This window comes from Gasterosteus aculeatus, chromosome Y (assembly GCF_964276395.1).
Source record: "Gasterosteus aculeatus chromosome Y, fGasAcu3.hap1.1, whole genome shotgun sequence".
In the NCBI taxonomy this organism is placed as follows: Eukaryota; Metazoa; Chordata; class Actinopteri; order Perciformes; family Gasterosteidae; genus Gasterosteus; species Gasterosteus aculeatus.
The window spans coordinates 11,156,016-11,180,263 of NC_135709.1; the positions used below are offsets into that span (position 1 = coordinate 11,156,016).

General features: G+C 43.8%; 1 protein-coding gene across 7 annotated transcripts in view; it reads left to right on the top strand.

The window, feature by feature from the left end:
* The window catches only part of LOC120812446 (cytoskeleton-associated protein 5-like), a 49,571-nt gene that overhangs the window by 19,930 nt on the left and 5,393 nt on the right, over positions 1–24,248 (top strand). Inside the window, exons 21-38 of one of the 7 annotated variants that reach the window (XM_040168394.2) lie at positions 5,135–5,309; positions 5,568–5,681; positions 5,810–5,938; positions 6,318–6,512; positions 6,612–6,738; positions 7,051–7,133; positions 7,422–7,511; positions 8,035–8,157; positions 15,813–15,962; positions 16,048–16,251; positions 16,343–16,478; positions 16,583–16,776; positions 16,855–17,036; positions 18,542–18,565; positions 20,468–20,641; positions 20,730–20,865; positions 22,195–22,374; positions 22,460–22,647. In XM_040168394.2, the coding sequence (XP_040024328.2) occupies positions 5,135–5,309; positions 5,568–5,681; positions 5,810–5,938; positions 6,318–6,512; positions 6,612–6,738; positions 7,051–7,133; positions 7,422–7,511; positions 8,035–8,157; positions 15,813–15,962; positions 16,048–16,251; positions 16,343–16,478; positions 16,583–16,776; positions 16,855–17,036; positions 18,542–18,565; positions 20,468–20,641; positions 20,730–20,865; positions 22,195–22,374; positions 22,460–22,647 (2,604 nt within the window). The remainder of the gene's footprint in view (positions 1–5,134; positions 5,310–5,567; positions 5,682–5,809; positions 5,939–6,317; positions 6,513–6,611; positions 6,739–7,050; positions 7,134–7,421; positions 7,512–8,034; positions 8,158–15,812; positions 15,963–16,047; positions 16,252–16,342; positions 16,479–16,582; positions 16,777–16,854; positions 17,037–18,541; positions 18,566–20,467; positions 20,642–20,729; positions 20,866–22,194; positions 22,375–22,459; positions 22,648–24,248) is intronic. The other 6 variants (XM_040168395.2, XM_078097586.1, XM_040168397.2 and 3 more) reach the window with 6 other exon arrangements.

Genomic DNA, 24,248 nt, shown 5'->3' on the forward strand with positions numbered 1-24,248 from the left:
TCCGTGAGACAACTTAGCATAAATGTGGTATAGAGCACGTGGCAAACAGGGCCTACTGTCTGGCCCTGTCCAGATTCCGCCCTCAAGAATGGCACCAGATCGTTTCCACAGGGAATGCTCCTCTGCACCGGCAAGAGGCTGAAGTGTTGAAAGATCGGCATAAGGACTAGGATCGGTGTGGAAAGCATTTGAGTGAAAGGGAAAAGGAAGCCCTATGAGGCTGCCTTCTTTGCCGCTGCATCCGCTCCCCTGTTTCCTGGCCGCTGCCTGTTTCGGGTGAGCGAGAAGCGGAGCCGTCCACAAACCGCCCAAGATCTGCATTGGGAAGAGCTGTGTCCAACAGATCAGGCCATGTCTGCTGCAAGGCTTCGACACAATCATGAAGCTCTCTCTGTCATCTGCAGTTGGAAGAAGTGTAGCTGGGTTAAGGACATCGCATCGTTTGACAATTACGTTAGGCAGTTCCAACAACGTTGTATGATATCTGAGCCATCTCTGAGCAGAGAGGTGAAAATTCTTCTGGGCATGTAAGATATGTAAGATAAGGAGACAGCATGTAGGACTATAAGTGTGACATCACAGTAGCCCACAATGTCACATGATGCTAAAATGTCTCTCTCGGCTGCTGCCACTGCTCGCAAACAGAGAGGAAGACCCGAGGCAACAGGGTCAAGTGTTGAGGAGATGTTGGCAACAGGCCTAAGTTTTCCTCCATGAAGATGACACAAAACTGATGTCATGTAGCAGTCCTTCTGGTTTATGAACTGAGTCTACGGTAAGTCGGGTCTCAGCAGGCCCAGAGTCGGGGCCTGTGATAAGGAAGTCTTTAAGTCCTAAAAAGCCTTTTCAGCTTCAGTAGTCCAAGTCAGTTTGTCATGCGCGCTGAGGCCTTTACCATGGGCCATGAACGAGAGAGGTGCCTCTCTTTCTGAATAATTAGGGATCCACTGTCTACAGTATGAAGTCATCCCCAAAAAACTCATCATTCGTTTTTTTTTTTTATGTTTTGTTTTTGGTACCAATTGAATTGCCCCAATATGTTTGGGAGAGAGGGATTTTGCCCTCAGCTGTGATCACATGTCCCAGATAAGTCACTTGTTCTAGAGCAAATTTAAGTTTTCGTAGGCAAGCCTTATGTCCGTTCTCTGCCAAATGTTTAAGTAGCGAAATTGTATCAATTTTACAAGCCTCCTTTGATGGGCTGCAAATCATCATATCAGCCACATAATTTAGATGGGCCGACTCTGCAGGGAGTTATAAATTATGTAGATGTTCCTAAGCGCTTCTGTGGAATACACCTGACTTCCGTGGTAACCCACTGGACATCCTATCCATTTATAGCTGCACCCAATAAAGAAAAAAACAAACAAACCAACTTATGTCTTCTTGTTTGGGTGGCTATACAAGTCTGCGTGTTGTGTGCATTCCTCAACGAGCTCTACTGTTCTGTGTACACTTACTCGTGTGATCAACGTAGTGCGATCTACATTACCACTAGCGCTATACTCTTCATAAGGATCCTCTGCACCCGGTCTGAACTTTAGGCCGAGACACACCCATGCAACCATGGACCAAGATCCTGTCATTCCCAGTGAGATGGTTTAGCCAATGAAATGTGGAGTAGAATCAAGGAACACCTTTTTTTTCCCTTTGGGAAGGAGAGAGAGATACAGACACCGCAGCAGCCTCCTCTGACCAATACACATGCTTCAACCATAATCTCTCTTTCTCCAACTTTTGGTCATGCTGTACTTCCACATACCTGCTATCTCGCCCTGTGCTTACATGGGATGTGCAATGTAATGACTGTTCATGCATGTAATCTTCTACCGTGTGTGTATGCGCAATTTTTACATGGTCATGAGTAATTAATGCATCAAATGCTCTTGAGTCAACTACAAGTGTTACCGGATGGCAAGAAATCGTCAATATTAATTATGGGAATTTCTGAATATAACTCGACATGCAATCTAAGATGTGTGTGTGTGTGTGTGTGTGTGTGTGTGTGTATCTGCAACTATTTTTTTTCGTTTATGAGTATGTGTAGGGTGCGTTACTTTCTCCTCCGTGATGGGGTGCTCCGTCTCTGGGGTCCGCCCCTCCCTCTGCCTCCCTCAGTCAGACGTGTGATGTGTCTCATCCTCATGTGCTCAGGACACTCTGCTCGCCAATGTCCTTGCTGTCCACAATTGTAACACACGTTTGGATCATAACTCCCGTAAGTCCGATCTGCCACGAGCTCTTCCATAACCTCTTCCTCTTCCACGTTGTCCTTGGGCAAATTGTTGGCACTGCAAGCACGTAAACATCGCATACTGAGCCTTTTCAAAACCTTTTAGTTTGTCCTCTTTCTTGTGTAACTCATCTTCAGCGTGTTCAGCGTGCTGAAGGATGTCTGCAAGAGCACACGTTTTCCAGGTTACACATGATCTTTTCACCATCCGTTTAAGTTCAGGTCTCATTCTGCTTATAAAATGTTCTTTCAGATGGACTTCATATGGCATTAGGGGCTGTGCCCCCATCGGATCAGGTCGCTTAAGGCCACTGTGGATGTCAAAAGCTGTCGTCAGGCATGCCAGGAAGGAGCTGCATGTTTCTTGTGGCCCTTGTGTCATAGGGGTGACGGTGGGGAGGTTCAGTCTCAGAGGAAATTGTTCTTTTACCAACACAATGAGAGCATCTACAGCACTTCTAATGTCCACATCTGTGCCGTGCTCACAATCAGGATCTTTAAGGCAACAGCCATTCTTGTGGTGTTGAACACACTCTGAACCTTATGATAGTCATGTGTCAGAAGTCTGCACATCAGACGCCGCAGCTCTGACATGCTAGGATGGTATTTTCTGACAAATTGCTGAAGATCAGTCTCCCACTTAGCAAGATTGTCCTTGGGACTGCAGACGTGGCTCATTGCCTTGGTCACATCGGTATCTGACCAGGGTCGTCCATTGTGAACCCGCCACTTCTACCATTGGAAAAAAAGCTTCAGGATCAGACAATGCCTCCTGTTTTCCTCTTAGCAAGGCCTGCCTTTGTTGAGCCTGCGAGCGGGTCACAGTAGGTGAAAAGGTCGTCTGGCTGGTGTTGGAGGTTGAATCTGGCTTCCCTCCTGGTGGGCTGTTGTCAAGCCGAGGAAAGTTTGCTTGTGCTGCTTCCTGCTGAGGAGACTGCGGGCTCATGAAGGCTGGCGCTGGAGGAGCAGTGAGGGGAGGGGGGGAGTTCAGATCCGTGTCCACCAATCTCCTCAGGAACTCATAAAAACAAGGATAAAGTGTTTTGGGGTTAGAAGGGGTACACATTTCAAAACTGTTTGTAGGATCTTCGGTCTTTAATGAATAAATGCTACCAACCTCTGTCTCTCCCTTCTCTCCGACTCATACTTCTACATCTTGAAAGCTTCCCAATCTGCCTTACATACCACATTCTTTTTCTGCTTTCTTCCCGACAGGCCTGCATGCTGAGCTGCATCGTTCTTCTCCTTTTCCCTCAGTTGCAATTCCAACTGTTCCAATTGATTCTCACTCAAACTCCCCTTTGAAGGAAACCCCAATTCAGCCCATTTCTGTATTTGATTCAAACTGCCAGGATAACGCTCTGACATAAATTTACACAATAGTGGCAGGATATTAGTCTCATGGTTATCACCCGTCTCCCCTTTACTCTGAACACTACCCATTTAGTTATCTGTATCTGTACACAAGGAGTGTACGCGCCTATAAAGGTGCATACAAACAAAGAAATACCACACGTATAACTAAGGCAAGTCAGTTGACCATTGCTTTCTCTGGTCACTCAGTCTACTGCATTGATCCAAAGTCGCGCCTGTGAACTTCAGACACAGGATGTTGCAACTTTGTGACGAATACTACAGGTGACCCAGACACATCTGTCTACAACACACTCGTTGTGAGATAGGCCTAAAACCCTTTTGTCAATGACTGTCTGCCTTAAAATAATCTTGATCTCTCACCGCGTGTTCGTCGTTTCTTTTTCTTGAACTGGATGGATCGGCGTCCAGGTCTCGTCGGGACGGCAGCTTCTCACCCTTAGGGAGGAATCACCTATACTATATGGCCTCCTGTCCGTCCGTCAGAGTCCAGATCACGCGTCCATCCCATCCTCGTCTTGCGCGAGATATTTGCTTGTTCACGGAGCGTGAACTTCCTCGCTCGCGAGGTTAGCCTCTGCTCGCGCTCGAAGGTGTTTTCTACGTGCTCGCTGTGGTGGAAATTTGTGGATTTAGCCCTTGTGAGAAATTAAAAGTATCTTAAACTTGCTTTGTGATTAAGTATTTATTACTAACTAGAATATAGAAAAATGATAAAGAATACAGAAATCATCAGCACAACTCGTAAGCACAGACAGAAGTCAAATGAATACAATTCAGCTGAAAAGGGACAGATGTTCCTTCCCCCAAAAGGAGCAGGAAGATCTGACAAAGTTAAAGAGGAGAACAGGAGCTTATGTATACTTCAGGGAGGTTTGTGCTGCCTCAGCACAGGAGAGCCCACCCCTCAAGAGGAGTGTTGGAAAAGTACCAGATGATGTAGGGGTGACCCCGTGACCCTCCCTTTATGGACCCAGACAATCGACATCTAAAAGGTCAGTCAGGGCACGTATGATTTCATCTGTGTCTTATCTCACCCTGGACTGCCTTAAGTCACCGGCTCACATCAAAGGTCACATTCCTGAGAGCCTCACCCTATGCAGGCTCAACAATTCTCCCCCAACATTATTATGTTGAAGGAGCAACCTGCAACTTTTTGAAATTTCTTTGCACTGTGAATTTGAAGTTCTGTTTTAGAATAAAGGGTAGGAAATGAATGCTATTTTTTTTTTTTTTTATCCAATTAATCAAAAACAAAATCGATCGATTAATCGATTTATCAAAATAATCGTTGGTCAAAGCCCAAGTTAATTTCATCACCTGGCGGTGCACACACTTTTTTCAGAAACTACTTCTGGTTGGCTGCTGCTTCTCGTGATAATTGAGCCTGACAGACCAATCGATCGTGATAAAGATGATGCTCTAATGAAGAAGAAGAATGTGTTGTTTCAGCTTGCTGCTACATTGTCTAAAAAAATGTGCCTGTGTTATCTTCCTAATTTGTGTCTCTTTCCTCCCATCCCACAGTGACAAGATTACATGTGATCTGCTATCTAAAATTGGGGATAAGAATTGGAAAATCAGGAAGGAGGGTCTGGATGAGACTGCAGCCATCATCTCAGAGGCCAAGTTCATCACAGCCAACATCGGAGACTTGCCTCTGGCCCTAAAAGCGCGACTCAGTGACTCCAACAAGATCCTGGTTAGTAGGAGAGGACATGTCACTGTAGCACCTTAGCTCTGTTTAGTGTGAAAGTTCCTAATAACATCACTACACCGACTTTTGGTCTACTTATCGACGAAGATTCAGGCGGTTATTTACTTTTCATTGTAGACTTCTACTGGTGTATCGGAGGGAAATGATCAATCTATACGTGGTGTATAGGAAAATTATGTGTATTTGACCTGTTTTAATTTACAGTAATATCAATTTGAAATGTCAATGATGTTTGGCCTCCAGGTGCAGCAGACTCTAAGTATCCTGCAGCAGTTGTCTACAGCAATGGGACCTGGACTCAAGCAGCATGTTAAAGCTCTGGGCTTCCCTGTTATCACCGTTCTGGGCGACAGCAAGGTAAAGCACAGTGGCCATGTGGTGCTTCCATTGGAAAATGTCCCCAGTGAAAATGTCTGTACTAATGTATAATGAAAAGAGTAAAATACAAGGTTTGTTGCGTCCTCTTATGCTCTTTTTCTCTGCAGGCTAATGTAAGGGCGGCAGCAATGACCACCCTGCAGGCCTGGGTGGAGCAGACAGGGATGAAGGAGTGGCTGGAGGGAGAAGACTTGTCAGAAGAGCTTAAAAAGGAGAATCCCTTCCTACGACAGGAGGTACACTGTGAAACACAAACTCGTTACGTGCAATGTGCGGCCGGGACAAAAGTTTGCTGATCTCTAGTGGTTTATTTTTATTTTGGTTGTTTGTATTTGGATCCTGTTGACCGGCTGCTATCATCAAACACGTATATCTGCCATTTGTATCGGGGCAAAAAGAACATAAAACCCTGAAAGTTGTATTTACTCCTTTTTTTTATTAAATGTGCTGATCTAAATCGTAAGTGTTATGTTCTGTTTGAACACCATTCTGGAACCAGATTTCAGATTATATTAGTCCTTTCAGGATGCCATTTTCCAGAGACGTCAGGATGCCATTTGGCATACAACGCAGATGAGACTGCTGGTCTCCCATGAACCTCTCTTGATTACCCAGGTGCTCGGCTGGTTAGCAGAGAAGCTGCCGGCCTTGAGGGCGGTGCCTGGGGACTTGATGACATGTGTCCCTCAGCTCTATTCCTGCCTCGAGGACAGAAACGGAGATGTGAGGAAGAAGGCTCAGGATGCTCTGCCTACCTTCATGATGCACCTGGGCTACGACAAGATGGACAAGGCTGCTGGGAAACTCAAAGTACTTATATTGTCTTATATAGTCAGATATATTGTGCTGTGGCTAGATCTAAATACACTCATAATGGCATTGGCGATTGTATCTCTCATTTGCCTGCAGACTGCTTCCAGAGATCAGGTGGTAGGCATGTTGGAAAAGGCTAGAGCTGTGATGTCAGCTAAACCTGCTGCCCCCGCCAAGGCTGGAGGGGGGAGAGGCTCTGCAGAGCCAAGCAGAGCTGCTTCAGGTTTGTGTCACATTACAGAGAATCATTATTCCAGTCAGAGAGATCTCAATGTTCAACCACATCTGTGGTTCTGTTTGGTGATCTTACACCTGCTGTAAACAACTGTAAAAGATATGACTCAAGATATGAGTTGGAATGGTGACGTTCTCATGCCTCACCTAGTCATCCAGACCTTGTAGTTGGCCAATGACAGTCTCCCTTTTGAGCACAGCCAGTTTACAAAGCAAAATGGGTAGAAAAAATGCACAGTGGCAATTGACGTCAAAAGTCTGTTTGGTATTGGTTTGATCACATTGTTTTCACAAACTGCAGCCTCCAGGCAGCCAGCCATAGAGGACCTTGTGGACAGTAAACCTGAAGTCAAGAAGGTCCGAGGAGGAGCTGCCGGGAAGAAGGTAGGGCTTTCTGTTTTAGATGATTAATTAGTCCTTTCTGACACTTCCCATTGACTGCTTTGACATTTTTAGACATTATGTCACTTTTTGTAAATGTTCAGGCTAGGTCTGGGCACTATGGCCAAATATTCATATTTTGTATGATTCTGGGAGTATATCACAGTACTTCAGTCATTGAATCTACTGTTCAGGCATGATTATTTGACATTGTTTCATTTTTGTTGATCCGCACCATTTAATCTGATGACAGTGAAGTGTAAACATGATGTGGTTTTTCTACTCATCCAGCCTCCCTCCCCTCCAGTGGAACCTTCAAAGGACAGTAACGCTAGTAAAAAGCCCCTCAGCAAAGGGAAGGCTGCTGCTAGCAGTCAACAGGTAGTCCTTCCTCAGCCTGCTGCATTTCAGACGTAGGCCCAGTTTTTCAGTGGACAGATGTTAACCCCTGTCCTGCTTCTCTTTGCCTTGACCGGTCGGCTCTAATCCTGTGTCACTAATACTGCCAATCAACACCTAACTGTATCATCAGAAGCACATGGACACACAGCCGTCAGCTGGAATGAGATCAACACACATCTGTATTACATGTAAAAACCCACATCCACTAGTGCAGTGCACTCAGTGCATGCTTACAAAAGCACAAACCGAAGAGGAAACTTTAGTTTTCAGGTCACCCACTGCATGCTTGTGTGAGTACAGCATCACATTGGTGCAATATGTGAGATCACTTCTGCAAAACATCCTTTGTCTCTGGTTTCTACTGTCTGCTACACACACACACACACACACACACACTCTGTCCTGAAAATCTGATTACACACGCTGTAAAGAACAATTCCACAGGTGGTGCACATTAGTTAGCTTGCTGTACCTCACCCCGTGGTGCTGCCTCTTCTCTCAGGTTGCAGCTGGCAAGAAGCTTGCAGTCAAAAGTCAAAAGGATGACGAAGATAAGTCTGGGCCAATCTTCATCCTCGTCCCTAATTCTAAGGAGCAGAGGATCAAGGAAGAGAAACAACTCAAGGTATGGGACCATTTGATCAACATGGTATGATCTCTGTGGAAGATCAGAGAATGGAAAGTGTCACCTGATAGGTAGCAAGCAGAGTAAATATGAGTGCAGTGTGGTAAACTGAAACCAACAACTCGTAATACCAAAACCAACATCTATACATGATTTCATTACTGTGCTTGTTATAAACTGACTACTGTATACATGCCAGTGTATTAGGTCTACTAAGCTTACCCAGTAACTGTATTGTGTGTGGAGTAACAGGTGTTCCTAATAGTTTAGTTTACATGAGGGAGGGGCCTTTTTGTTTTACATTAGTTCAAGCATGTTTTCCCCCCCAAAGAATCCGGCAGTGGGGTTGATCAGCATTTGGCTACACTGCATGAGTTTGTTCTGACCCAATGGATCAGTGAGCGGTCGAGAGATTTACCATAGACATGTAAATGATATTTGGTCTTATGAAATTGGTGTTCATTGCATACATTTCCATTTTGGCAACATTTGAGTCGAGGGTTTATACTGAGGGAATTTGGAATATCTTTGTATCGACAAAAATCCACCTTCACCATCTTCTTAGGAATAAAATTATTTAAATCAGACAATGAATGATGAACAAACCCCTCTGTAAAAACCTTCAGAATATAGATAGCAATGAAAAGTAACTGAAATAAACTCAAATAAATTGCTGACATTAAGACATTGTCATCTAATAACTTTTGTTGAATTTAGGATGAATCTACTGATGGAAACAGTAGAATATACAGCTAAATGTGTATTACAGACTAGACTACTGTCAGCTGAGGTCGGACCGCATAGTGTTTCTATTAGGGGTGGGGGGGGAAAAAAATTCTCTCGTTTCTCACTACAACGATTCGGTCTCGATTCAGAAAAGTTAATAATCGGAATTAAAAAAAAAAAAAAAGTCTTGCGCGAGATATTTGCTTGCTCGCGGAGCGTGAACTTCCTCGCTCTCGAGGTTAGCCTCTGCTCGCGCTCGAAGGTGTTTTCTACGTGCTCGCTGTGGTGGAAATTTGTGGATTTAGCCCTTGTGAGAAATTAAAAGTATCTTAAACTTGCTTTGTGATTAAGTATTTATTACTAATTAGAATATAGAAAAATGATAAAGAATACAGAAATCATCAGCACAAGTCGTAAGCACAGACAGAAGTCAAATGACTACAATTCAGCTGAAAAGGGACAGATGTTCCTTCCCCCAAAAGGAGCAGGAAGATCTGACCAAGTTGAAGAGGAGAACAGGAGCTTATATACACTTCAGGGAGGTTTGTGCTGCCTCAGCACAGGAGAGCCCACCCCTCAACGAGGAGTGTTTGGAAAAGTACCAGACGACGTAGGGGTGACCCCGTGACCCTCCCTTAAGGGACCCGGTCAATCAACAACATCTAAAAGGTCAGTCAGGGCACGTATGGTTCCATCTGTCTCTTATCTCACCTTGGACTGCCTTAAGTCACCGGCTCACATCAAATGTCACACTCCTGAGAGCCTCACCCAACGCAGGCTCAACAATTTTCCCTCTCTTTCTCTTTTTGTCATTTTTGACAATCCGGAAACAACTTCAGAACCTCTAAACAACAATTAAACCACAATTAAGAAAGAAAATGAACAACAAGCAACAACAAAGTAAACTCTTAGAACATACATCAATGGTGTAAATTCCCTAAAATTCAGAACATCACATCATCCAAGCACATGAGAACTCTTGCTAACCACTAACACATAAAATGTTGTTTAGTTACACACAATCCTCACATTCATCATTTATGTCAGAGCTATCCGGATATGGTGGAGTCCATTTCTGAACCGGATACTATATAGTGGTACTTGGGTGTTGAACTGAACTGAACTTCCTTAAACGGATCTTAAAAACAGTTACAATTAGGGTTATACCAATTACAGACAGATTGATGCCCCCTCAACATCCATAGCAGTCCTTTAAAAAGAAGAGTTCCCCATGATCCAACCCATGCCTGCATTTCCCCAAAAGGATTCCAGCCGTGGTCTTTATGCAATTCCTTAATGCCTTGCTCTGTGTCTGCCACCACATCATAAACTGATGATGTTGCATCGGAGATGTAAGCACACATTCAGTGTTGATTATCTTGCATACCCCGCCTTGTGAGGCCAGAACGAGGTCCAGAGCCATTCTATTTTGTAGTACCATGTGTTTGATGTCATTTACTTCCTTTTACATTTCGGAAAATGCTATTGAAGTCTTATTCATGTGTCTTTCCAGTACTGTTGAGAGTGCCATTATTTCCTCTTGGCTCCTGTAGGTGCCATAGGATGGTATTAGTATGCTCAAAATCCTTGAACCTAGTGAAATGGCGCGTTTATGACGTACATGGAACGGCGCAAGTTCCTTGGAGTCAGCTTGTCTAATTAGGGGTATAAGATATGCTAAATAGCATTCCCCAGTAACTGACCTTTTACGAAGGTTCCCTACGACCGGAACACAGCTGTAAGCGATGTTGCCACAAACTAAATACATCTTGTCCGGTAATGCGAGGTCGTTAGACTCCGTGGCAAAGCTGACAATATCATTACTACAGTCACTCGTACCTAGATGAAATCCATCCAGAGTATAGAAGTTAACACAGCGGCTGACGTTGGTTAAGGGGTGGACCGGAATGGGAGGTGCTGGGTTAGTGCAATCTCTATTCGGAGGTCTAGTTGGAATTTAAAGGTTTACTACAATTATGTCTACTCCCAGTTGAATGTATTTTGCCATGGGGATGCTCTGTATGCCCATCTCCAATCGAATAGATGCTGTATTTGGTATGAGAGTACATGCAGTTTTTAACACTTCACTCTCCGCCGTCATTTGCCCTTGATATCTTAACCCTTGTTGGACGTATCTTTTGTAATAGGTTAATCTAAACAACATCACTTGATTAATACCTACGGGTCTTTTTTCACGATTAAACTGCTTAACTGCAAAACGTACAACTTCCCCCTCTTCACCCTCGCAGTTGTGCTTTGCGCTCATGTCGCCGTATGCGATGGAGGAGTGTAACAGTCTTCATCATTACTCACAAATCGATGAGATAGCCTAGGCCACCCCATGACACCCCAGTCGGCTTCCGTGAATGGAACAGGAACCAACATAGGTGCTCTAGATGAAATGGGCATATGCTGACATATCCAACAATTAGAGACATTCCTTTCATTAGCAAACTCATTCATAATAGTCAACGCAATATTGTCATGCTCGTACGGTGGTGTTCGGTTTGGAAGTTCTTAACATTAGGCTTACTTGCACGCATACTGCCAATCTAACCGAGTGAAATGGGCTGGTTCTGTTGTACAGTCTGCAGGTTGAGCGCACCAGAACGGGTATTCCCAACTCGTATCATATTTAGGGCTTAGAGTCACCGTGCAAGTGTCGTTTGTCTGAGTCCTAAAGTCCTAAAGAGTGCGGCGTGCTCAGCCGTAACATGTAAACTTTACAACCCTCCTTCTCAGTCCCCCCTCTCGGACAATTGAGAGAGATCAACCCTCGCCTCCAAGTTGCTTTAGTGGGGGCTGTTCTGGCCTGCGGGAGGTCAGGGCCTGTGGTTTAACGGCCTCGTAAATGATTTCAGGTGATACTGTTTTAGGCTGTGTCTCACTGACAGGCTGGTAAGTTCTTTTGCATGCCTCCCTCCAGTTGCTGGTGCCAATGTGGGCTGGTATCTCCTGACACGATCGTGGTTTACTGCACCAGAATGGTGGATCTTCTAAACCAAATCTTCCGTGCACCCACACAGTACATATTCTTCTCCCAACCCGGCAACACACACAATTTCATTTACGTGACTTTCTATTCTAACCCATGCATCATGCTCTATTGTGTAGAGCAAACACTCGGTCTTGTTGCATTGTTTAGCTGGGCAGTGGAAACTTATTTTCCCTTCCTGAAATTCCTTATTGGAGAGATGGAGAAGGCTGGAATCTGTGATGTTCACATAAGGAGGTTGTTGCTCATTGATCGTGAGGGGAATCAGCACTAATGTGGCCAGTGATAGTGATAAACACATGTTCATACTCAGGCTCCAACCATGCTTTCTTGGAGTGTTCTTTGGCGCTGGAGATCTGTCTTCTATCCCTGTTCTTCAGGTGGTTGTCATCTCTGCTGGGCTCGTTGGTGTCTTGAAACACTGCAGTGGGGGGAGGGCTCTCCACCCTACAACCCCTTAACCGGAACCAGATGGAGGTGCTCCTTCGCCTTCTGGATCTGCGATGCGTTTGCAGTGGCTGGCGTGGACCCACGTCGCTTTCCCTTCCACCTTAACTGCCGTCTCCGTGGTCAGGAGTACTTGGAAGGGCCCTGTGTAGCGTCTCTGCTTCCAGTGCTTTCTCCGGTGATCCTTAATGAGGACCCAGTCTCCTGGTTTTGGGTGGTGCTGGATTAGGGTAGCTGTGGATGGGAGCGCCGCTTTCACCTCTCTGTGCAGTGCTGAGAGTGAAGGGGAGAGGTTAGCACAATATCTCAGCGTGCTCATTTATAGCAGTGCACGTCCCCCCTTTGCCCACGTGATCTTTTCCGTGAGACAACTTAGCATAAATGTGGAAGAGAGCACGTGGCAAACAGGGCCTACTGTCTGGCCCTGTCCAGATTCCGCCCTCAAGAATGTCACCAGATCGTTTCCACAGGGAATGCTCCTGTGCACCGGCAAGACGCTGAAGTGTGGGAAGATCGGCATAAGGACCAGGATCGGTCGGTGTGGAAAGCATTTGAGCCAGGGGGAAAAGGAAGGCCTGTGAGGCTGCCTTCTTTGCCGCCGCATCCGCGCCCCTGTTTCCTACAGATACAGGGTCAAGAGAAGAGGTGTGAGCTTCACATTTAATGACTGCAATGGCTCTGGGTAGTAAAATGGCATCCAGACAAGCCGACACAAGGGTATGATGTGCAATAGGCTTGCCAGATGACGTAAGAAACCCCCTGTGTCTCTAAAGAGCTCCGCACCAAAAGAATAACGTGAATCAGTGAAGATGTTAACTGTTTTACCTTCAGCTGCCTTACATGCATCGGCAAGTGCAATCAACTCTACCGCCTGTGCTGAGAAGTGTGAAGGAAGCCTGCCACTAATAAGTGTGCTGTGTGATGTAACCACTGAAAACCCAACCTGACCGCTGCCCGTGTCTGGTGAGCGAGAAGCGGAGCCGTCTACAAACAGCTCAAGATCTGCATTGGGAACAGCTGTGTCCAACAGATCAGGCCTTGGAACGCATGTCTGCTGCAAGACTTTGACACAATCATGAGGCTCTCCGTCATCTGCAGTCGGGAGGAGTGTAGCTGGGTTAAGGACATTGCATCGTTTCACAATTACGTTAGGCAGTTCTAACAATGTTGTATGATACCTGAGCCATCTCTGAGCAGAGAGGTGAGAAATCTTCTGGGCATGTAAGATATGGGAGACAGCATGTGGTCCCATAAGTGTCACATCACAGTAGCCCATAATGTCACATGATGCTAAAATGTCTCTCTCGGCTGCTCCCACTGCTCGCAAACAGAGAGGAAGACCCGAAGCAACAGGGTCAAGTTTTGAGGAGAAGTAGGCAACAGGCCTAAGTTTTCCTCCATGAAGATGACACAAACTGATGTCATGTAGCAGTCCTTCTGGTCTGCGAACTGAGTCTACGGTAAGTCCGGTCTCGGTAGGCCCAAAGTCGGAGCCTGTGATAAGGAAGTCTTTAAATCATGAAAATCATGTTTTGTTTTTTTTTGTAATCGGTTTGGTTGAATTGCCCCAATACGTTTGGGAGAGAGGGATTTTGCCCTCTGCTGTGATCACATGTCCCAGTTAAGTCACTTGTTCTAGAGCAAATTTAAGTTGTTTTTTTTGAGGCAAGCCTTATGTCTGTTCTCTGCCAAATGTTTAAGTAGCCAAATTGTGTCAATTTTACAAGCCTCCTTTGATGGGCTGCAAATCATCATATCAGCCACATAATTTAGATGGGCCGACTGCAGGGAGTTATAAATTATGTAGATGTTCCTAAGCGCTTCTGTGGAATACACCTGACTTCCGTGGTAACCCACTGGACATCCTATGTCCTGGACATCCAACACTCGTTGTTTTTCTTTTTGACAGTAAGGGGGCGGAGCCAGTCACCATGGTATCTACATCTGATTGGTTACAAACCCCGTCTTTGGATTGCTGGAGTGATGCATTCACACAACTATAGAAGCCCATTTCCGAACTACAGAAAGGGGATAGAAAGTCGAAATTATGAGATAAAACATTGTCAAAAAACAAACGCCCCCTTTCGGTAATCGTAGTGGACCGTAGATGATAACCAGCTAAAAACATCATTTACCATCATTACCGGCACATTAAGAGCAATTTGTCCAGCTCGCAGACCAGTCCGTGTTATGGAATATTTCAATAAAAGCTCGGTAGAAGAGAATGATTTGTCTGATAAAACAGAGTCTTGATGAATGATCAAAGTTGCAAAAAGTCTATTTATTGCTTGCAAGCAGGAGGTCAAATACACAGGCATGTATCACGGTGCTCTGTGGAAATGGCGTCTCCGACGCTGAGTTTTTATACACATGTGGAGGACATTCTCCGTGCCAGTTACGAGAAGCTGCAAAGCAGGTTGAGATAAGGACCCAGGTGAAGCTGAGGGTAGCACACACACATACAAGATCCTCCTCAGTGGCCGGTGCAAATCATAATTAATTGACATGAAAGTAAAACTTGGATCTGGAACTTTCGTACCGAATAAGATATGAACCAAGGCGATGAACAGAAGTCCTTGGTTTTGAAGCTTCTATGAGATCGAGTCAACCATTCCCCCTTCTCAGGGCACAGCTGCAAACTAACATTTTGTATCATGCTGCTCTTTGCACATCAGGGTCACTTGAGGGTCACAAGTACAGGACACTTGAGACACGGCTTTAGCACAAAACAATGTTATAACATATTTTTACCATTACATCCGTCAGTCTGAATCTGAATATCTTGCCAACTTTACCGAACTATGAAGGAGCCTGCGCTTACCTCATTATTTTGATATTCCAAAAAATCGATCCGTATTGAAAGTTGGCAAGATATTCACAGATTTGGACTTTCTTCCGGTATTTTACAACTAAGAGCAGCTTTTTCTTCATTTAAAAGAAAAATGAATTTGTTTAATTCTTTTTTACATATGCTACTTATTACCATATTGTGTTGAAATGCAAGCTGCATTGGTTCTTGCATTGTTGATAGAAAATCATATTTGTGACAAAGATTTTTTTTTCTCTCATAAAAAATTTGAGACGGTAATTCATTTGTTGATTTTCTTTAATTATCAAATAAAGTAGGAAGTGATTAGCAACCTCTGAGTAGCAAACTCAGATTTGAGAAAATTTAGAAAATCGAGATGTATCGATAATCGTTTTATTAGTTTAGAATCGATAATCGGTTTAGAATCGAATCGTTGACCTCGGAATCGAATCGTGAGGTGCCAAGAGATTCCCACCCCTAGTTTCTATGATGTTTCATCTGTATCCCCAATGAATGTGTTCCTAGCTGACAGCACTCACTAGGAACCTGACATGTAAGATGTTCTGGTACATGGAAGTTCTTGTATCACAGTAGTGTTTTATTCTTCAACTTTCAATCCTCAAACGAATAGTTTAGGCAGAGAAGCTGTGCAGCTAACAAAAGGTTTCCTTTTTGTAGATTTTGAAATGGAACTTTACTACTCCCCGAGACGAATATGTGGAGCAGCTGAAAACGCAGATGTCCACTTGCTTTGCCAAGTGGCTACAGGACGAACTTTTCCACTTGGACTTCCAAAGACACGTCAGAGCTATAGGAGTCATGATTGAGGTAGTGGTTGGTCTTAATCTACAGATTTCATTAGGAAAAGCCTGATTCTGATAATGGAGTCTGCATGTCTGTTCATGTCTGACAGAGGTTGGAAAGTGAGAGCGATGCCACCATTAGCTGCCTGGACCTGATTCTAAAGTGGTTCACCCTGCGCTTCTTTGACACCAACACCACAGTCCTGATGAAGGTGCTGGAATATCTGAAACTGTTGTTAGCCATGCTGGACAGTGAGAACTACCACCTGACGGAGTACGAGGCAAACTCCTTCCTCCCCTACGTCATTCTCAAGGTGAGTACACCCCCCCCCCCCCCCCCCCCCTTCTCTCACGTTGATAAAAGCCACCCTAGAGCTTTCTCTGCTCACAGTTTATTTTCTTTAGGTAGGAGAGTCAAAGGATGTGGTTCGCAAAGATGTCCGGGCCATTCTGGCCTCGATGTGTAAGGTTTACCCTGCATCTAAGGTCTTTCCTTTCCTCATGGATGGGACAAAATCCAAGAACTCCAAACAGAGAGCTGGTAAGTCTCTACAGACCGGTGAGCACCGTCTATTATAAGCCTCTTTTAATGGCATACTATTGCGGCCCTTGAGGAGAGTCTAACAATGTTTCTGTGCTCCTCAGAATGTCTGGAGGAGTTGGGTTGTTTGATCGAGGGCTATGGGATGAATGTATGCCAGCCAACCGCAGCAAAGTCTCTGAAGGAGATTGCTTTGCATATAGGCGACAGAGACACGTCTGTTCGTAACGCTGCCTTGAACACTGTGGTGGCTGTCTACAATGTCTGTGGGGATCAAGTCTACAAACTTATTGGAAATGTAAGCTATACCATTATAGTAAGAATCAACCCTGAAACGCAAGATTGACATAACTCATCCCCCCCTTATCCTGTCCAGTTATCAGAGAAAGACATGAGCATGCTAGAGGAGAGGATCAAGCGTTCAGCCAAGAAGACGACTGCGTTGGCAGCGGCTCCTGCCAAGGCCATTGTGACCGAGAGGTCTCAGAGAGAGCACCCTGCTAATCCAAACGGCACCTTCCTCCGCAAGCCTGCACAAGAAGACCCCAACAAGCTCAAGTAGGTCCCCTCCAAGGCCCAACGAAGACTAGTAAAGAATACTACTCCCCACAAAACAAACGGTATTGAGGGAGAACAATAAGTATGCATGTATGGCCATAGAGGGGGAAAAAACGGTTAATTCTGCCCCATGCTAAAGTTGTAGATGGTTCCTGTAAGAGTCTTTATATGAGCATTACTAGGTGTATCGTTTATTTGTTCATTTAGGATGCTTTTGACTTGATAGTTGTGTGGATGGTCCTGGAAAGCTTTGTGCTTAACAGTGGCTGGATAGCCTTGAATTATCTGCACTTGTGAGAAACACGTGATAAATTATGTCCTGTTTCGTAACATTTTCTTTTTAATTTAGTTTTAATTCAATAAAGCGTAAATTACAACAACATGAAACACAGTTCATGTATAAGTGAAGTAAATACATTTTTTAATATATTTGAGATCTTCAATACTGAACAGCTACATTCCAATGTCCTAGGCATAAATGTAATACTGATTCATACATAATTAGTGTAAGTAGTTGAGCAGACTTCCAAAGCCTTATTAATGACCAAATCTTACAGACGGGAATACAATTCAATATTAAATAGTTGGAATAACTATTTGGAATTCTTAATTGGTAACATGAAATAAATTAAAATTTTCCCTATTCCTAGTCAGTAGTTATAACCGTGATATAAATGTGATTGTTTTAGTTTTTTGTTGTGATGATGCCCACAGAAACTGCTAATGCTTTAACAGGGAGTAAAAGAAGGATAATTATTAGGGATGGGGTAAAAGATTAACTTATTCATAGTTCAACAAACAACCAATACTGCACAGCTTCACGAACCCCTCCCCGACAGTCCATACATGACTTACTAGTAGAGCGGAGCATACTTTTGTTTTACCAAAAACATTTATCCAGGGATGTTGTTCAGTAAACACTATTACACTTTCAGAAGACTGTAGCATGCTTCTAAATGATTGCTGTTGAAGTGTCCTGTTGGACATCCAACTGACAATATCGTATGTGCAAAACAAATCGCTATGAAAAACAAGGAGCCTCTCATCCGACAGAAGCGAGGGAACAGTCACAACCATTCCGGACACTCTTTTGTCATTACCTTACTCAGATGACTTGATTGGATTCAGCCAGCATTGCTTTTGAATTAAATTGTATGTGTCAGTTAGTAAACAAGGAACGCTAATTAGACATACCAAGTTTTCCGTTTCTGTCGACGGAGCATGCGTGGTGACCCAACGTGATTATTTTTCTGATGACAGGCGATCTACCGGCACCGCCTTGGATCGTCCTATGGGGCGCTCCTGCTCTAAATATTTTCAATGTTTGTGTTCTGCTTGCAACTAATCTGTTTCTTCATTGCATGTTGAGTTGCTCTCACAGACACATATTGCCACATAAAAATCCTCTTCACTTTGTCTGTGAGAGCAGCCGGTTGTATCTTAACCCTTCATCTTACCTTCTTGGTGACTTCCTTCCTATGTTCTGCCTCCCTTCTCCGGAGCAGAATAATGTATCGCACATATAGGATGTGAGTACCTCTTCCTCCTCGCTACTCTGTTCTTCATGTTGTCGTTGTAAGAACTCTGTCTGGTTGTGAACTAATACTCGCCGTTCAGACTTACTCTCTGAAGCTTTGTCGAGATAGATAATATACCAGACGAATATTTGTGGTGTCCAGCTGTCACATCCTCCCCCACCATCCCTTTGTCTTTGGTGTGGTTTACCCCTGACAGCTTTATACGGCTGCAAATAATTCCTCTTTTTGACAGTTGAATAGAAAACTCATTAGTTGAAACACTTTATTTTCATTACATTACATGTCATTTAGCTGACGCTTTTATCCAAGCGACTTACAATAAGTGCATTCAACCATAGGGTACAAACTCAGATGAACCAGAAACAAGAAAGTGCAATTTCCTCAAATAAGCCTATTTACAATTTGCTATAGATGAGTGGCGTTATAAGTACAATTTAAGTGCTACAATTTGTTAGTCTTTTAGTCGAGGTAGAGTCTGAAGAGGTGTGTCTTTAGTTTGCGGCGGAAGATGTGAAGGCTCTCTGCGGTCCTTTCATTTGACTTATTGTAGTTATCAAACCTTTGGGTGGTCCTATGGTTTGAAATCTGAATCTAATTAACACTAAGTGTGTGGTAAGTTGACTTATGTGGCAACCAACAGTAACATTAGTTGTCTGAAAAATGTAAGTACGTTCCTTGGTAGAGCAGGGCTGGTATACTGGTCTTACTATAGTATGAACGGTAGCGTTACTATTATACTAGTAACATCTTCTGCACCTTCTATTACTGTCACAATGTGGATTTTCCTCCCTGTGTACTTTGATCAGCCTCAGCAGTAACATTTTACCACTTGTGTACTTTGATCAGCCTCAGCAGTAACATTTTGGCACGTGAATTGAGATACTGTCACTGTAGGATCATTCAAGTTGAGGTTCACTGTCAAGCTCCAGCAGTTTTTGCCATGACGTGAAGGGTGGCTTCGTTAGCTTTAACCCTGCTTTGAGAGCCGTAGTTACTTTTCCTCCCAGGATCACCGGTCTCGGCGGTTGGATTTTTACGCAGGTTCTGGTCTTTTCTGTGTGAGAGTAGGAGAATGCAGCTGTTTTTTATTCATTTTTAAACAAAAATAATAAGAGGACAACACAAAAAAGAAAAAAAGACTAACTAAACAATATGAATGCAAATACTGGGTGTGTGCCCACGTAAACTACTGATTTAATGGGAAGAATCATTAGTTTGCCCGCAGGCTTAACAGATTGTTGGTTCAATATAAGTTCACAACATCTAACTAACAAGTTAAACATTTTGAAGTTACTGACCTGACAGCAGGGTAAACTATTATATCGGGGGGGTGCCCCGCCACCTGCATGCATATGTCTGTGTATGCACGCATGTGACGCTCGCACCAAGGGAGAGACAACTCCCTCATCGATCCTCAAATCCAAACAGTAGCCACGCGAAGCCTGACTCTGAACTCCCTCACTGACGTAACTAATTCTATTCAAATTATTATTACTAACATGACATCATATTTCTAATATCATATAACATGATATCATATTGGCAATATCATTAACATAAGTTCTACCACTAGCCATGCTTTTTACTTCAAACCCGAACGCATTCCAACTCATTTTCTAGTTTTAAAGTAACATTGGGTTCATTATTGTGGTCAACATCATTGACTGTAAATGTCATACAGACGATGATGTTAGTTTTACATCAGGGCTGATCGGCTCCAGTCAAGTCCAAGGGGCAGAAATTATGCTTTTTGAAAAAGGAATTATATATACCTGTCTGCAGTGAATACACACTCCTGTTAGACCCAGGGCTATGGGATACTTATAGAATGTCACAACAATCGTAGTCTCTTAGGACTGACTAATCATATATCTATCCTTTACGTCCATTCAGCCAAGCCCGGCAGAACGCCCAGCACAGCGAGTCCTCCCACCCCTCCATCCCTAAGGAGTTCCAGCTAGACCTGGACATGATCGAAATGGACCAGAGCAGGGTTTGTGAGCTGCCAGACCTCGTCCAACATAAGCTGGACGAGCTTTTGGAGCCAATCATGATCCCTGAACCCAGGTAAATGCCCATTCTTACTGAGGTCACTGAAGCAGATGGAAAGGACATCCATGGGGAAATACATCTCTTTCATGCTTAATATTATCAGTTTATGTGTTCAAAGGATGCGTTCAGTCTCTCCACACTTTGATGACCTCCACAACAGCACGGCCTCCACCATCAACTTTATCATCTCTCAGGTGGCTAGCGGGGACATAAACAACAGCATACAAGCACTGGCACAGGTATAAACGCATGAAGCTGGGGCCCATAAAGCTTACCGTGTACTACTATTATTGAGTGTGGGCAGCGAAGCTGAGCCAAACTCCTTGTAATCTCATATATTTAATTATAATAATATTATTAAAGCGAGGACATTACGGCGGGGAAAGGGGGCTCTAACATGACGCTAGCTAGCCAGAGAAAAACGAGGGGCACGGACGTCACGGCAGGGGGCGGGGCTACGATACGGCCTTCACTTGCCTGCTTGGCCGTTTCATGCACAGGCATGCACTGCCTGTGGGCAGGCTAGGCCACACTGCGGAATTTTCAAGTTACAATTACTATAGCTACAATCCAAAATTGGTCAAAGGGTGAGGCCTAGGTGGAGCAACGCCTTCATGAAGGTGCCTTTTTTTGTCCTTCAATCTGTCAAGAGTTTTGGAGAATTTGGGATATAAAAAATGAATCATGGAGTCAGTTGTTTAATTAGTTTAATTTAGATCTCATTTGTTCACCAGCGACTTTTTGTGTCTCTTTGCTCAATAAAGCATACATTGGTACCTCTCTGTATGTGCAACAGTACAAATAGACAGCCCTTCCATATTCTCACTAGGGCTGTCGAAATTGCTCAAAAATGACGTTTGAATATTCGCTTTAAAAAAACACATATATTCGAATATCGAACATATATTAGACACGTCAATAACTGGACAAATGAATAAGACGGGACATAACTACTTGTTTAGGTAATTTATTTAAGTTTAAAACATATTAACATATTACCTACACAAAAATAAGTAAATTAACTAATGGCCAAGACCGCAGATCTCTCGGTTGCACACACTCGAGCTCCCTCTCTCTCTCTTTCCCGCACCGTCGCACTCTCTGCGCGTTAAATGAACGATAATATTAAAACAAATGCTGACTGCTGATCAAGAGTTTTGTCCAAGCAATTTAAGGTCGCGATTCTTGTCCCAAATATGGCAGGCTTTATTCAGTGATTGAAACTGAGTTTACCGTACCGACATTGAACACTCCGAGCAAGCTGTGCTGTAAACACGGAACTTTTCCTTGGGATAAAACTGCAAATAATCAAACCTGTGCATGAAGCTGTTGTAGCCTAATTTATTCATGCAATATATAGTCAGTAGTCAGGCGCGCCCCGCTAAGCAAACAGTCCTGCCGCAGTTTGTTATTTATTTATTTTTTACATTTAAATATTCATTTTTACATTCGAATAGTTGTTTTGAACAACTATTCGAATATATATTCAAATATAGATTATTCGTTGACCTAATTCTCACAAGATCCATTTGTTGTAAAGGTCGAAATGTTGTGCTTTGTACCCTCAGATTGACGAGGTGCTGCGGCAGGAGGACAAGTCAGAAGTCATGTCAGGACACATCGATCAGTTCCTCATTGCTACCTTCATGCAGCTCAGGCTCATCTACAGCACACACATGGCTGATGAGCGGGTGGACAAGAAAGACATCGTCAAACTATACGGCTGCATCATAGGAAACATGCTCTCAGTGAGTCCCATTTGATAACAGGAAACGTTAATAACAAGGTTCCTGCTGTTGTTGATGATAACAAGGAGACATTTCTTTCTTTCAGTTGTTCTCTATGGAGTCCCTCGCCCGAGAGGCCTCTTTGGGTGTGTTGAAGGACCTGATGCATGGTGTGATCACACTCATGCTGGATGGCAGAATGGAGGATATAGAAGACGGACAGCAGATTATCAGAACACTCAACCTGCTGGTGACCAGAGTTCTTGTAAAGTCTGACCAGACCAACATGATTAGGTTAGTGTGCACATATTCCTGTACCCTGCTTGTGTTCATTTGATAAGTGCCATATACAACTCTGTTTTGGGACTGTGAGGAAAGAGCGGATTGGTTGGAACCAAACTGGAACCAATTATCATCTTTCAATCCCCTGTGTTTTGATAGAGCTGTGAATTCCCACCGCTTCTCGGATACTGATTTATATGTACGTTAATCAATGATTGGACCTGTCGTTTCTAATTTGGAATTGTGTCATGAATTATTCATACGACATTTGTCAATTCAAAAGATCATAGTTCATAGTTCATATGGTTTCAGATGCTCAAAATACAAGCAGGACGCTCTCATACACTCAAAAAGTGCCAAATAATTGGCACCGCATTTGTGTGAAAACACCTTAACTGAAAAGTTCGGTGGCCGTATAAACAGTAGCTCGGGAATCATCCATTGTGCCAGGGAATTATAGATTTAACCGTGGTTGGCTACATATAGAAAAGTGCATGCCATGCGTCATGACAAACAAAGACCTGTGACGAGCGGAAAATAATATGGAGGCATAACATTAGATATTTCCAACATGGGAGAGCGGTCTTACGAGCCGTGCTAAAGGAAGCAGACATTAGTGCGCCGCAGCTGCTAGCGAACCTACTACAGGAACCCCATCGGAGGGGGACTGCTAGCGAAGTTACACGCCGAGCAGCACGTCTCTCACTTCGGCTACTGGCTCCATACGCAACACCGTCATTTTCCCACGCGCTTAGCCCGTCTGCTGGTGGCAGCTCCAAATTGTAAACCGATGGCGTAGCGGCGATCCTTCGGTGTTTGTCATTGAGCTTTATTAAGCTGCAGACACATGACTTCATTTTTTTAAAGGCTGGCGCATGCTTCTGCGTCTTTTATGCGCAGTTGTGTCTACGCACTTCATGGTTCAAAAAGGCTTGCGCGTGCAAAGTAATTCGCGCGTCCTTATAGTCCGCCAATGACGGGTTGTAGAAGCAGTCATATTTACGCATTTCTTCGACAAAAGTTCTTCAATCTGATTTATTCTCTCGTAAAAAATCTGTTTTAATAATGTCAGTATTGTGTTATGATACCAGAAATGTGAGACTCCGTAAAGAATGTAGATAGCAGACCAATCACAGCATTGTGGGCTGCAGGAGGCTGCGTAGCTTTTGACGCTATTTTAGAAAATTGTGTCGATGCACGCAAGAAGGTGTAAGACACGCAAGGGGCTCTTGTGTCTGCGTGTCCTTGCGTCTCTCTGAAAACGCAGAAGCATAAACTATGATTTACGCGTGATTATTGTCGTTTTGTCTTTATTTTACGCAGCAAAGCTTATCTTAATATACAATTTTTCAATTTTGTCACACGGTAGATAAACAGTATGCTCTCGTGCCTCATGCAGCTCATCTGTGTTGCACCTGTTGTATTCATGACGTCAATACATCGGGACACACAAAGGGCGTCAATCCAACATAAATGCTTTCAATATGTTACATATCTTTAGTTCCTGCACAATAAGCATAGATTAAATGATTAATATTCCCCAAATCCCAATGAAGTAATACATTTTCCGGCTCTTAGAGACTGTATACTGTAAACTGTTTTGTCCATAATTT